Source organism: Melitaea cinxia, chromosome 21 (genome assembly GCF_905220565.1).
Source record: "Melitaea cinxia chromosome 21, ilMelCinx1.1, whole genome shotgun sequence".
NCBI classification, from domain to species: Eukaryota; Metazoa; Arthropoda; class Insecta; order Lepidoptera; family Nymphalidae; genus Melitaea; species Melitaea cinxia.
Genome location: NC_059414.1, coordinates 14,235,127 through 14,250,189, shown reverse-complemented (window position 1 = coordinate 14,250,189; position 15,063 = coordinate 14,235,127). Strand labels below are relative to the sequence as shown.

The window sequence follows — 15,063 nt, the reverse complement described above, 5'->3', positions numbered from 1 at the left end:
ACACAGCCTTTTATTTTACAGCCGATTGCCAAAGAATTTGCGTATATAAAACCTTTTTTATTAATACATTAGATATAACAGAGAGACAAATAAGAACTATGAAAATGAAAACAAATTCCAATGGTTTCGTAGAAGAAGATCTTAGAGGGCGTTCTATAAGCCGAACACCGATTGACCCAAGTCTTGTACAAGATATTAAAAACCATATTAATAGTATACTGCGCATAGAGTCCCACTATCTAAGATCTTCTACTACAAGAGAATATATTGATAATAGCAAGAGTATACAAGAACTATGTAGGGATTTTAATAATAATCAAACCAAAGAAAAAACCTCACGCCCCACAGGGTTAGTGAAAAAAATGCAGGAAAAACATTAAATGTCATATTTTATTCAGATATTTTAATGGTCAAAACAAAAATAAATGGCAATAGCCTGTTTATACTCTTATGCAATGGCGCATTTTGAAAAAATTCAATCAATAACGATAAACATTTGATTAAGGGACATAAACAGAACGAGGGGGACAATGCACATACTCGTAGTTTAATAGAAAAATAAATAAAGAAAACCCTAAGATACCCTCTATATATAACCTAAGAGTTGCTAGAAAAATTAGCACTCAATTTAGAGTAAAAGAGTTAGATTACAATTTTTTATAGACTTCAAAGTGTTGCAGAATGAATAGGGGTATAACTTTAGACGAGATGTTGATAAAAATGCAGTGGGTTGGAGGGACTATGATAGCGAGATAAAAGTGTTAAAATTTGTTAAGAACGATTTTTTTTACTATAAAAATTCATACACTGAAAAAGATTTTAAGGAAGTAAATATGGCAATAAAAGAAACAAAATGAAAGAAGTTGGTGAAATCACACTACCGAAGGCTTATAGTAACAAAGTAGAGATTGCAGAAAAAAAATAAAGGTCTGAGTTATCTTATAAGAACTAAAGCAATCCCTAGTACATACGAATTGTTTTATGACACGGTTTTGTAATTATTGACGACGTTAGTCATAATTTTGATCTCATTTTAGTTTTGAAGCAATTTATGTTTTTTGCCACTGTTTTGATTTCATAAATGTGTTTTTATTTTGTTAATTCTTACTTAGATATGTTTATAAACATTTTATAGCTAGTTATTCCAATTTAACTAAATAACTTTTGGTTTATTAGTGTTTAATAAGTGTTTTAATTGTTTTATATTCTTTTATAAAAAGTTTACTATTTGCAGATTATTTAAAACTATTGATTGTTTTATAAATTGAAACTAATGTATAACAAATATTGCGTTAAACTATTTGTTGGGAAATAATACTCAGTTGGGTATACTCCACGTGTGATATGACTGATCCCAGTATTAAATATTATAAACATCTATTAAGGCATTTTCATGTCTGATTTTCTTATAGGTATTAATAAAACCAATATATATTTTGCTAAGTGACCTACCGAAGCGTTGATTAGTGTTTAAGGATGATTAGTTAGGCAAAATTTCAAAATAAACAATTATGAAAGCAGACTCTGTGTTTCATTTTCCTTTAATTTAGCGAGTCATTTATAATTAAACTAGCATATTCCAAAATTAGTCGCCAAACAAAAATATATCATCAGAAATTAATCGCCTCTTTTTTAAATAGTCACAATTATTTTTTATGTTGTAAAGTAAATAAAAGACACAAAGTCAAATAAGCCAATATTATTAAATTGTTTTTCGGAAAATAAGTAACTTCTTTTTTTCAATAATTAATTAATTAATGTTCTAATTAGTTATACCTATAGGTTTAGTATACAATCATTAAAATAATTCCTAGTCTACGGTTAATGACTAAAATTGTGACATAAACCATTTAACTTAAAGTATTATAATCAAAAAACTAAAAAATAGTCAATTCTTCAGTTACATTTTTGGCGTTTACCAAAAAACAAGAATTTTGGATTAAGCCACTTCAATTCTAAAGGTGCGATATATGACAAAACAACGTTTGCGGGGCGGGGGGGGGGGGGTCTAGTAAATTCTATAGTATTAAACAAGCCACTCTAGTACATGTGTCACAATATTATTGAGATAGATAATCTTATCTGTCTGCTATCTTATTTATAGTAATAAATGTAGAGCAGTTTTTTTTTGAACTGAACCAATCGGAAACAAAACTTATACCATAAGTGTTATATGTTTATTAATTAAACATCCTTAGTGTCTTCAAGAGATTTATTAATTTTATTAAACTTACATTACAAGCTTAATCAGACAGTGAGTGCTCCCTCTGTAGTTCTACCGAAGTCTCTAGATTAATGTCATACCACAAACTATAAACTGTAGACAATATTTTACCATCGACTAGCATGTATATAACAATAAGATGCAGTGTATTTCGCAGGTTTCAGTATATGATATAGTGGTGAATATTTCTATGCTTTTAATTTGAAATACATTCGAATTTATTATATCATTTTACCAGAAAAGATATCTAAGTAATGGCGACGGAAAAGTACGAAAGTAATTAAAAAGAATAATTTACAGATTTATATTATTCTTTTTGATTTCTTTGGCCTGAGAGTTATTTAACTACTAGCGACCCGCTCCGGCTTCGCACAGGTATAAAATATAATTATAATCTATGTCATTCACTGAAGAAATGATTAAAATCAATCCAGTAGTTTTGATTTATTCATTGCTGCCCGTGGCCCGTACGCGTTAACTTTAGAGTAAAAGCCGGCCGGAACCGCCGCAAACGCTACGTACCGCAATTTTTTAATCTGTAATAAGCAATAAGCACAATTTTTTAATCTAACATCAGCAATAAGTACATTGTGATTCATGATATCAAATAAAAATTACAGGCGTACCCAGAATTTTGTAATGGTGGGTCAAAAACAAATAATATATTTAGAAAATCCTAAATTGCACGCCTCCACGCACTCCTTTTAAACTATTTAGCGACCTCTCGTAGCTTGTTTAGGAACTAATGATCGACCATAATATAACGATTATAAATTCGGTAAGTGTATTTGGTTCTTGCAAATAATCACAGATGGCTCTGATTCATTCATATCACATGATATTTATATAGAATTTAGCCCCCCCCCCCCCCATCTTCCCGTAGGTGTCATAAGACTAAGGAATATCAAAGTTCCACTACCACCTTGGAATTATTAGAGCCGACCGATGGCGGGATAACCATCCTACAGCTGACTTTTTAAATACACAAACCAGAGATGTTCAACAGGGTCTTCGGTGCGATAAAGCTAGCCCTGCGATCTCTAGCCCGCCTGCTCAGCTTAATGACTATGGGCAAAACCCTCAAAAGTTCGCGGCAGAAATTTCAGCCCTCAGTTCCCAGCAGCCCCACTATTTCCGGCTACGGCTACGTTATATTGCCGGTGTAGGTTGGATGAGGATTGCGAAAAACCGGATGTCTGGCATGAACTTGAGAATGCCTATGTCCAGCTGTGGACTGCATCACCGTGCACTACGTCCATGATTAAAGCTAGAAAAACTATTGTTGTTTTATAGGTATTACGGATGTTAAGATGCGCCGTAACAGTAACAAAAACAACGAGATATCTGAAATATAAATATATTGTAAGCCGAACGAATTGTGAAAACTTTCGGATAGGAAACGAGTCTAAATAAAATATAATATGCTATGTAAAAATATGTTTGCCCGGTCAAACAATATCACAAGCTTTGTGAATCCTTTATTTTGTTACGAGTTACAGCTTGAAAGTCAAATTTGTAATAATTTTTTTTGTAGAATTTCATCCCAATTTTACATAAAGTAGATACTCTGATTAACTACCAGTAACTATTAGAATTATTACCGATAAATAAAAATGAACTGAAATAATTATGTTTTTATATTTTACTTTGATTGTATGGATTTTTTTTAAGCTCTAATATCTATAACCGAAACTAGAGGATAATTCGACCAAAAAGACACATTAATATTTTAATAAATCTTATATTTTTAACAAAAATTTATTGTTGTAACCTTTAGGAATAATTATTTAAAAAAGAATCAACAAGTTTCGCCATGCATCCTATGCAGCAATGTCGCTTAGAGTATTTGGTAGCTACACGTGGAAAGCTGGTCTTTTGCGGAGGGTTTGTTTGTATATTACTTTTAACCGCTATTTTCTTTATGTCCAAAGTATCCAGTTTTTGAGAATGTGCTAGTTGAAAAGCTTTTTGTGATAATTTCATTCTGAGCAAACTGATCACTGTAAAGTTATATTAAATTTATAATAGTAACTCACAATTCTAAATTATCATCTACTAAATAAATTTGTACATTCCAAAATAACAAACATATTTTTAAATAATACCTTTGAAGTCTTATTTCTCTTATACATTTAAAGGCCAAGAAGTGTTATAAATATCAGTAAATATATAATGAAGAAATGAATATTAATTTTACAAATAACTAAAAATTTTGACAAATGCAATCATTTGATTTTTTTAATGAAATTTGTGTACCAAATACTTAATTTCTTAATTTGTATCTTTGTTATAAGATTGAAAAAAAAATGTAAGAAAGAAATCAGGTTGTATAATTACAGAATAACATAAGATACAAATAAATTTTATTTATAACCACATTTTATTTATTGCTTAAGCCTCTCTAATATATATAAAAATCTCAGTAACGACTTCACCGATTTTCATAAAATGGTTGTGTATATTTGGAGGTTTGAGAGTAGGTAGTGGGCTACTTTTATACCCTTAAAAACAATGTATGGCGGTACAAGGATTTTTATAATACTCAACCTAGATTTTAAGCATTGTAACTTGCAACATTACCTTATTGTTATTGAATTGGACTGTTTACGGTTTACGCAAGGTTTACGCTTCACAATTTTATGACATCATTGCATTGACTTTGACAAGTCTAACAAAATATAAAAAGATATCTTTAAAATAAAATATAGTGAAACTATGAAATTAAAATTATATTTATTTCTATCAGTAACACTATACTGTAGTTGAGAAAATAATTAGAAGTTTTAAATCACAATATAAGTGAAAACTCATAGATATGTATTATAGTTTATAAATATAAAATGACATTATACGAAGGAATCGCCCTAATTCAGGAAAAGCAGGCGGTAGTCTTAGATCTAGGAACTGACTACACCAAGTAAGCAATTATTTCATGCCAGGTGCTTAATTCATACAAGAATGATTTAGGTATGGCACAACTTAAAGCCATCAAACCCAAGATTTAATAAATTCATTTTTATTTACGTAAAGTTGGGGTAACTCACATCTTATGTTTATTTATTTTTTTAGCTGCTCATAACTTTGTTAATTTCCTACATTTAATACATTTATATATATTTATTTATTCAGGTTTGGATTCACGGGCGAGGCTGCTCCACGCTGTATCATTCCATCGGAGTACTGGTGCCCGTCTGAGAGAAGGTACAAGAGAGTGCACGACTACAAGAATGAAGAAGAACTATACGATAACCTGGTTCACATGCTGCATTTGTTGTACTTCAGGTGTTTAATATTTTGTGTTACTCGGCTTAACCCACATAATATAGCTTATGTGACAATCTAGAACTTTTATTACTTGTTAAAAAGAGTATTAAATATTTAACTATTACAAATTTTTGTATTTATAATTATTTCAATTGATTGCATTAAAGTTATTGCTTTATTTGAAATGAAATAATACTTATTAATTAATTAATTATTTAATCTAATTTTATATAATTTACAATCAAATACAATTACAATTGTAGCACATGAATTAATAAAATGGAAAAATAAAACACATTTTAATTATTTTGTTTACCTTTAACAATATTGTAGCATTGGTAAATTTAATATTATTTCATATATATATTTCATCTTTAAACTACATAACACACAAAATGAAAATACTATTTCAGACATGTACTGGTAAACCCAAAGGAGAGAAAAGTCGTAGTGGTGGAGTCCTTACTCACACCGACGTTGTTCAGGGAGACTCTCGCTAAAGTACTCTTCCTGCATTATGAGGTATGAACTTTAAACAAAAATTTAACTATTTAACTTATTCATTGAGGCTTTTGACCAATACTTAAGTGGTCATATTTTACAAATTGCTTTTGCAAGAACATACTGTAGTTAATAGTAACCTACCAACTCAATGGAATATAGTGCTTACGTGCTCTCAAAAGTCAAATCTAAAAAATATGCTAGGATTTTTTATACGTGGAACTTGATCTATTACACTTACAGAACCGTTGTTGTTACCGTTTGAAGTAACGCATGTAAGAATCCAACACCTTATACATCTTGCAAGTTGGGTATAGTTCTGAAAAAGTTTGGGAATCTGTGCTCTTACAATGTATGTCAACTTTTTATTTTGTATCATAAGCGTAAATTAAGGTTTGTTTCGTAAATTGCAAAACTGACTACAAATTTAGGTAAGATGTAGTCTACATATTGATTTGAGCTAAATAAAAGTTTATAACTATATAGTAAAACAGTTTCGTCAGTAAATCATCATAATGTAGCTTCTTAAAGAAGTGAGAAGAAGAATAATTTATTTACTATTTCTAAATCAATGCAATTTGGAAATATCTAGTAATTGTTTGATAAAAGTAAAATCACATATTTGTATACCAACACTTACCTATATAGTATAATTTAAGTGTTATGGTGAGGTTACACATAACGAACGTCAAAAAAAATTTTCTATGTCATATTTTAAAATTAGTGATATGATGATGGATATAAGGCAGTACCGTCTGGGGCAGGTGTCGGGGGTGATGTGGGCGGACAGCGCGCGGCTGTGCGCGCTGACGCTGGGCGCGCCCGTCGTGCTCGTCGTGGCGCTGGGCGCGCGGGATGCGGAGGTGGTGGCGGGTGAGGCCTAGCCGCGTGCAAACTTCCTTTTAATCGAATTTAAAATAAGCTTTTCAATTCTACTGTATTTTGAATATATTTTTTGTTACCTGTGCTATTTTTTAGTCTACTTTCTTTATATGTTACCACATAGTTGTTTTTACTAAGTTTTGATGATTCTTTTTTATCTATACATATAATAAAATGGTAGGAAACTCAAAACTGTACATTGAATATTTTTTTAAAGAATACTTGGGGTGTGATCTACAATCGATACCGAAGCCAAAAATATAGTTTTTAGAATTTTTGTCTGTCTGTTTCTCTGTATGTAGGTCCGGGATAAACTCAAAAAGTACTGCATGGATTTACTTCAAATTTGGCACGAATATTATTAAGAAGTCGGGTCAACATATAGGCTACATATTATCACGTTATCACCTACCGGGAACGAGCAGTGAACGTTTATTTCCTCGACGCATTCCGTAACAACGTGTAATCTAACGACGCATATTTGAATGAAAAACCATGCCATAAGCTAGCTTCAAACTATAAATAAAGACATTTTGTAGTATATTTAGTATCAGCATTGCACGCGTGCGAAGCCGGGGCGGGTCGCTAGGAAACAAATAAGACATAGCGCTGCCCGCAGTGGTGCACGGCTGCCCAGTGCTGCAGGCGATGCAGTCGCAGCCGCTGGGCGCGCGCGCGCTGCACGGCGAGCTGGCGCGGCTGCTGGACCGCGACAACGGCGCCGAGCTGCGGCTGCCCGAGCCAGTGCTGGAGGACATTAAGGGTGAGCGTTGTGCACTGGCGCGATCGCTGGACTTTGTCTTAGAAATATTTTTTCGTAAGAATCAACTGTATACTTTAATATATTATGTGAAATTTTAATATTATATTGTACATACATACATATAATCACGCCTCTTTCCCGTAGGGATAGGCAGAGACCACTTCTTTCCACTTGCTACGATCCTTACATACTTCTTTCGCTTCGTCCACTTTCATTATTCCCTTCATACATGCTCTTCGGTTTAGGGTACTCTTTACCTGGCCTTTTTTCAAGACGTCCCTTATTTGGTCTCGGAACGTCCGCCTAGTTCTACCCCTTCCAACCCTTCCATCCACACTCGCCTTATACACTTTTTTCGTCAATCGTTCTTCACTCATTTTCTCGACATGACCAAACCATCTGAGCATACATTTCTCAATTTTTGTCACTACATTTTACATTTGTCTGATATTTTAATACGTATTTATATTTTTGTAAGTTCTTCAACTTTGACAGTCACTATGAACACTTTCGACTCTATGGGACTAACGCGATTGTTATTGGACTTGACGTCAAGTCCAGTGACAATCGCGATCAACGAGTTTGACGTAATTTTGCGGATTGACCGCATTGTTAGGTCTACCCTCTTTTTGCATTTTTCGTTGAGCCGTTTCGTCGCCTTGTGTAATGGCGGGATAACTATCCAACTGCTGGCTTTCAAATACACAGGCCGAAGACAGGCAGCAGTGTCTTCGATGCGAGAAAGCCAGTCCTGCGGTCAACAACCCACATGCTCAGCATGGTGACTATGGGCAAAACACATGAGTTCGCGCATTTTTGGCGCGAACTTGTAGAGGCCTATGTCCAGCAGTGGACTGCAATAGGCTGGAATGATGAACAACCACTCTGGTGTAGCGGTGCGAGTTAGCATCAAAACACGGATGGTTTGCGGATTTGATTCCCGCTTGGGCTGGATATATGTATTTGTTTAAATATTTGGTTTCGCTTTGGATGTCCGTTCATGTGGGTCTCCTCACCGTGCCTCGGAGAGCTCGTTAAGCTGTCGGTCCCGGTTTTTATCATAAATACCTAATAGCAATCGATACTCATAGTAGGAAATATATCCGTCAACTCGCAGTGGAGCAGCGTGGTAGATTAAGCTCCAAACCTTCTACGTGGAGAAAGAAGCCTATGCCCAGCAGTGAGAGTAACAGGCTGAATCATCTGAAGTCTTAAGTAATAAATCGCCTAAAGAGTAATATAACGCTTAACCAAGGGTTCTGACAATGTTGACGACTGATGTTACAATGTGGTCTCGTCTCCAGCGCGAGCCTGCTTCGTCCCATCCCGACAGCGCGTACTGGCGCTAGAAGAGGGCGCGGCTCCGGCCCGCAGTACCCAGTACACACTCGCCGAGCGCTCGCTACTCATCAGCGGCGCGGCGCGAGAACTCTCCGCAGAGCCACTATTCGCACGTGACAACGAGCTGGCTTCACTGCCCGACATTATCCTACAGTGTATCTCCCAGAGCCCCATAGACGCGCGTCGCGAACTGGCCGAGAACATCTTGGTGACGGGCGGCGGCGCGGCGCTGCCGGGCCTCAAGGCGCGCCTCGCGCAGGAGTTGCGCCACCTCGTCACCCTGCCGCCCTACAGGTGACCGAGCTACTCTGTTCGATATGCGGAACTTCGACTTGAGTCATTTATGAATAACGAGTTTTTCGTTGAGCTATTATGTAAAATAAACTTAATAATCAGGGAGGTTCTTATATCATAACAGACCATGTAAACAAATTTTAAGACTAGTCTTTTATACTTATTTTCTGCTATCAAAGTTGAGTAGGGAACAGTGGTGTTCTTTTTTAACGCTTCATACTCAACGGCCCCCAGTAGGATTTTCTCCTGTGTGGGGCGTCCGAAAACACACAATACACATACACAAACGCCCAGACCACGACAAACATCTATATGACCAATACAAATATCTGTCGTGAGCGGGGATCGAACCCGCGACCGCTAGCGGAACGGTCAGTACTGTGACCGCTTGCCAACACGTCGTCAAATTATATTTAACTAGCCCGTGCCCACTTCGTTGGGCGTTAATTATTATTATATTAACCAAATAACATACTTTAAAGAACAAATTTTATATCACTTAAATAAATAATATGTTGCTCCAACGCCATCTATCAAAAATCGAGAAAACGTCGTCGATAGAATAAAATAAGACTAAATTAATAACGTCGAATGACTAATAAATTGTTTTCTAATAGTGATAGATGGCGCTAGTTTATTTACCATTTTCATATTATATTTTAATATTTTTCTTATTTACTGAATTTTTTGTTCAATTACAATAAAATATAGCCCATGTCACTCCTGAATAGCGTAACTTTCTGTTAGTGAAAGAATTTTCATGATCGGATCAGTATTTGCGAAGATTACCCCCTACATACAAACAAAGTTATAAACTTTACCTCTTTATAATATTAGTATAGATATTTTTTTATACAACTGGTTCAGCAACCGCGTGGCGTGAGCCTTGGTGATAAGCGCTGGATGCGTGATGGTGAGCGATTACCGCAGATGGACGCCTGCAATACCAGAAGCATCACAAGCGTGTTACCGACAAGGAGCTCTGGCTGACAGTCGGTATTATCCAATAACATACCGGCCGTCCGCAGCGAGCGCCTGCACGTGCGCTCGTTCAAGTTCCACAGCGCGCCGGCGCACGAGTCGTGCGCGGCGTGGCTGGGCGGCGCGCTGCTGGGCGCGGCGGACGGCGGCGCGCGCGCGCTGCCGCGGGACGTGTTCGCGCGCGCGCGCCGCCTCGCCGACTGGCCCTCGCTGCTGCACTGCACGCCGCGCCACCACCCGCACTGGGCCGAGCTGGCCGACTGACTGCACACCGGCGACAACCTCGTGCTCACTTCAAGCGAAAGACCTCTACTCTAAGGCTTTATCGCTGTTAAAATACGGTCCCACAATAACAATATGGGACCTCTTCAGTCTAGCTATATTTCTTAGCTGCATACATACTCTTTTGCACATCTTATGCTATAAGGATCATAGAAACAACTGCATGTTAAATCAATTTTAATAATATAATTTTCTATGTTAATAAACTATTTATACAAGTTTTTTTTTTATTTTGCATAAAGTGATGATAAGCTGCAACGCTTCACACGTAGTCTCGCGATCATGGTTACGATTCACGATTATGATGTTATGAAAATAAAAAATAAAAACAGCTGAAATACACATAAAAATATTATTTTTTAATGGTTAGTAATGTTAAACCCTCTTAAAATAAATACCTTTTATTTTACCTTGTAACTTTACAAGCAAAATGAAAAGGTTACATAAAAATAAAAATACACACTTTTAAGTACATTGAATACGTTATCACACTACTCACTTATACGCCACTTATCGAGTAGGTAACAACATTAGCGGCATAATAATTAAACAATAACTGCATCTTCACTTATATACAAATTATGATATTTATAGGACACCAATCCCGCCAATACATGACAAATATAGCGAATGACCAATCAGAAAATAAGTATTATCTATTGGTAAGATGGCGTCTCCATCTTTATGCTCTTCCGGTACTTCATAAATAATAATCACTGTAAGAACAATACAATCTTAAAAATTATTAGAAGCATAAATTTAAATAATAACAGCATTTATTGTGTAACTACCAACAAAGACAGCGACTGACTAATCGTAAATGAATATTAACTATTTGGAAGATGGTGTCACCATCTGTTCCGGTATTAAACGAGTAAACAATAGAAGTACCTAATATCGACACAAATCCAATATTTTAAATTTGTCAGAATTACAAATTTAAACGCTAACAATAATAATCAGTAACTAGCTATGGACGTGAAAAAATACCATAAAGCCTCACGGCTACTTAAAACTATAGATTGTGTGATATTATACGGTCGATCGTCGCATGTATTGTCGCGCTCAATGACCGCGTCAGTCGTAAATAAACTGTGTCACCAACAACCAGCTGTCTTTTTATTTAAACATCTCAGATTGTGTGTCGCTCTAATCTAATTACATGTACTTACCGTTAATGATTGGTTAACAACAATTTTATTTATGTACCAGCGTTGCCAATTTTGTTCAAGTGGGTTATTATTTTGAGAAAGTTTAGGAGCTTGGGGAACTCAAAAAAAGTTTTGACTTCGAAGGAATGACAATAGGTACATTAGAGTTATTTAAAATTATGTCGTCACTATCTTTTGTATTTATTTTAAGTAAGGACAGTGTTATCTATATTAAGCTGGTATTTTAGACCTCATTTTTATTTTAAATTTATATAAATTGCAAAGTACGAAAATTCGAATAGTTATCGAAAGAACTAAAATTTTAAGATAATTTGTGTTTGGTAATAGATAGACAGAATTATATTAATTTTAATTATGATATCTTTCTAAACTCCAGTACAAGTCATTAATCTTAATTAATAATAATAGTTTTTGAAAAAATCGAAATTTTCAATTGTAATCGAGAATAAAAATTTTACGTAACAAATTGTTGAATACGAAGAGTATATAATAATTGAACATAAGTACTAGATTAAAATTCAACTGTGCAAATTAATCCAGATAAATGGAGCTGAATAGAGAAGGAATGAATCAATATAAAAGCTACTCTAGCGCGTAGTAAAGGCATAGACAAATTATCAATATTCGTAATTTAGTAATCTGTCATTCTGTCAATGATTTGTCAATTTGTCAGAGCGATAGTCAAAAATATTAAGTGAATTATTGTATTATTGTTCGTATAAAAACCATTCTAGCTGTTGAGAATATCAACAATGTCGGAAATAAAAATAGTAGCGGCGAGTATAGTTAATTTTCTGAAGCGACAGCTGGACAGTGATACCCTCAGTTCCGACTCGCGAGAGAGTGTGGAAGTCGGAGTGCAATGTATTGAGACGGCATTTGATTTAACTCCTGAAGAACTAACGAAAGGTGTGGATCTGCTCCAGCTGGTGAGGCAGCAGCGCAGCGGCGGGCCGCGAGACGACCGCGCCGAGGCTGAGAAGCTAAAGAACGAAGGCAACGAGCTTATGAAGTCCGAACACTTTCGCGAGGCTCTTGAGAAATATTCGCGTGCGATCCAACTGGACCCACAGAACTCCGTCTTCTTCTGTAATCGAGCTGCTGCACACTTCAAGTTGGGAGAGCACGAGTCCGCTGTCGCAGATTGCATGGCGGCCCTCGCTTTGCAACCGACCTACGGAAAAGCTCACGGACGCCTCGGCATCGCTCTGACCGCTCTTAATCGCCATGAAGAAGCTCGCACTGCCTTCGCCCGAGCCGTCCAACTGGAACCTGATAATGAATCATATAAACAAAACTTAAGACTTGCAGAGGAACAACTGGCTCAGCGTGGAGATCGTCGGCAGATGGACCTCGGTGGGCTCCTACAGAATACTGCACTGTTAAATATGGCAACCGAAATGCTAGCGGATCCAAATATGCAGAATCTTATCTCTGGCTTGATGAACACTACAACTCCTAATGCTGCGAACGGTGGAGGTGGTATGAATGCCCTGTTAGAAGCCGGCCAAGCACTTGCCCAGCACATGCAGTCAGCTAACCCTGATCTAGTGGAGCAGCTCCGACGTCAAATGCGTCCACCCGGCCCCGGGGACAACCAGCCTCAACCGCCTCAACCTCCTCAACCCCCTCAACCCCCTCAACCCCCACAACCCCCTCAGTGAAATGTTTATAACTAACTTCTCAATCCTGTCTACATCGTGGTCGCTACCTACAATTGTAGCTGCTATTGAAACCTTTTGTTTGAAAGTAAATTGAAGATTGATGTAAAATTAAACCTTGTGCTGTGACAAACTATATTCTTGCTATCACCTAATATTTTTATATTGTTTCTTTATTCTATATATCGGTTTAATTTATAATAAAATAAATTTAAAGCCAAGCGAAATGTATGTGCTGGTCGAGTCTGTTATATTTTGAATTAGGTTCGTGGGGTATTTTTCTTTGTTTACATTGCATAATATGTATCACTAGTTAGGTAAAATTGTAAATTAATGGAATATGCAGGAGAGCACTGATTCTGCTGCAATATATTTAGCCAATAAAATATCTATGGATGTTAAATTAGAGAGAGACTCATCTTCATCTCTGTATAACTGGTATTAGCTATTATTTTAAGATTAAAACTATTGGTTTTAATAATAAATGTTGTCAAAAATTATTATTTTATTATAACCTTCTTGAGTTGTCAGAGCATTCAGAGTATAAAATATTACATATTTTATTAGGATAGCTTTTTAACTGAGTTGGGTCACAGTAGATTTCCTGCTCAAAATAGTTGCCAAAAATAGGAGTAACCCGACTGAGGTATAGGAGTAACCTCGACCCTACAGAAGATCACAGCTATATAATACCATTTGCCATGTTGGTGAGAAAGGTGCCTAGAGCTCCTGGGGGTATTAGGTTTAGGATCGGCAACGCACTTGGGATGCTTCAGGTGTTGCAGGTGTCTATAAGCTACGGTAATTGCTTACCATCAGGTGAACTGTATCACCGTATGCTTGTTTGTCGACCTAGTTATATAAATAAAACGCTTAGTTAGTTGTGGGCTCAATTTTCCGCATTTAGACTTAATGCCGGTCCATTATGCGTGAAAAGAGGGCTGACTAGTTTAGCCAGCCTAGCTCTTTCCAGAAGCTCAGAAGCCTCCTGGGACATTCACGGGCTTCTCGGAGCGTCCTTATTTCCCTAAGGATGGTTGTCCGGTGTGTGGCCACTCACTCGCATTCTAGGATCGCGTGGGCGGCTGTTTCTTCAGCAGCCAGACATCCCCTACAAAGAGGACTGTCTGGTTGTTTTTTGACTGATGGTTTTGTAAAGCCATAAAGTAATTTTAGGTGATATGCCCTGGATAGCTTTTGCCGAGGAACCGTTTGCATTGGCAGAGGATTATGCTGGCTTTGTTAATTTTTGAGTCTAAATGCCTGTTCCAAAGAAGTTTGCCATATAGGATTACTCAGAGATATTTGACCTTCTTGGTAAGGGCATCACTTCGAAGATTCCGCAATACCTGAAGACAAAAGTTTTCGAGCAATGCGTCCTGCCTGTGTTAACATACGGAGCCGAGACGTGGACACTGACGAAGGGACGGGTCGACAAGTTTAAAGTCGCTCAACGTGTAATGGAACGGGCTATGCTTGGGGTCTCTCTTAAAGATAGGATTAGAAATGAGACTATCCGCGAGAGAACGAAAGTAACCGACATAGCCCACAGAATTAGCAAGTTGAAGTGGCAGTGGGCTGGTCATCTGTGTCGCAAGACCGATGGCCGTTGGAGTAGACGGGTCCTAGAGTGGAGACCGCGTCTTGGCAAACGCAGTGTGGGGCGTCCTCTGGCCCGTTGGTCCGACGATTTACGTA

At 36.7% G+C, this 15,063-nt stretch overlaps 2 protein-coding genes across 2 annotated transcripts; both read left to right on the top strand.

Annotated features, from left to right (window-relative positions):
* Positions 1 to 4,855: 4,855 nt before the first annotated feature.
* Positions 4,856 to 10,750, top strand: LOC123663873 (actin-related protein 10). The gene is made up of 7 exons (XM_045598520.1): positions 4,856 to 5,141; positions 5,354 to 5,506; positions 5,902 to 6,010; positions 6,754 to 6,862; positions 7,491 to 7,634; positions 8,939 to 9,269; positions 10,298 to 10,750. Exons 1-7 carry the CDS (start codon positions 5,065 to 5,067, stop codon positions 10,512 to 10,514), a joined length of 1,140 nt encoding a protein of 379 aa, XP_045454476.1. The 5' UTR covers positions 4,856 to 5,064; the 3' UTR covers positions 10,515 to 10,750.
* Positions 10,751 to 12,365: 1,615 nt separating this feature from the next.
* On the top strand, positions 12,366 to 13,862 carry LOC123664153 (small glutamine-rich tetratricopeptide repeat-containing protein beta-like). Its single transcript, XM_045598756.1, has one exon. It carries the CDS (start codon positions 12,457 to 12,459, stop codon positions 13,366 to 13,368), a length of 912 nt encoding a protein of 303 aa, XP_045454712.1. The 5' UTR covers positions 12,366 to 12,456; the 3' UTR covers positions 13,369 to 13,862.
* The last annotated feature ends 1,201 nt before the right edge of the window (positions 13,863 to 15,063 follow it).

What these genes read in the sequence shown, in the direction of transcription:
- LOC123663873 (XM_045598520.1), top strand. Translation starts at nt 5,065, where the DNA reads ATGACATTATACGAAGGAATCGCCCTAATTCAGGAAAAGCAGGCGGTA. An exon ending in CTAGGAACTGACTACACCAA is followed by an intron (nt 5,142 to 5,353) that starts GTAAGCAATTAT and finishes TTATTTATTCAG; the next exon opens with GTTTGGATTCACGGGCGAGG. An exon ending in GGATGCGGAGGTGGTGGCGG is followed by an intron (nt 6,863 to 7,490) that starts GTGAGGCCTAGC and finishes CGCTGCCCGCAG; the next exon opens with TGGTGCACGGCTGCCCAGTG.
- LOC123664153 (XM_045598756.1), top strand. Translation starts at nt 12,457, where the DNA reads ATGTCGGAAATAAAAATAGTAGCGGCGAGTATAGTTAATTTTCTGAAG.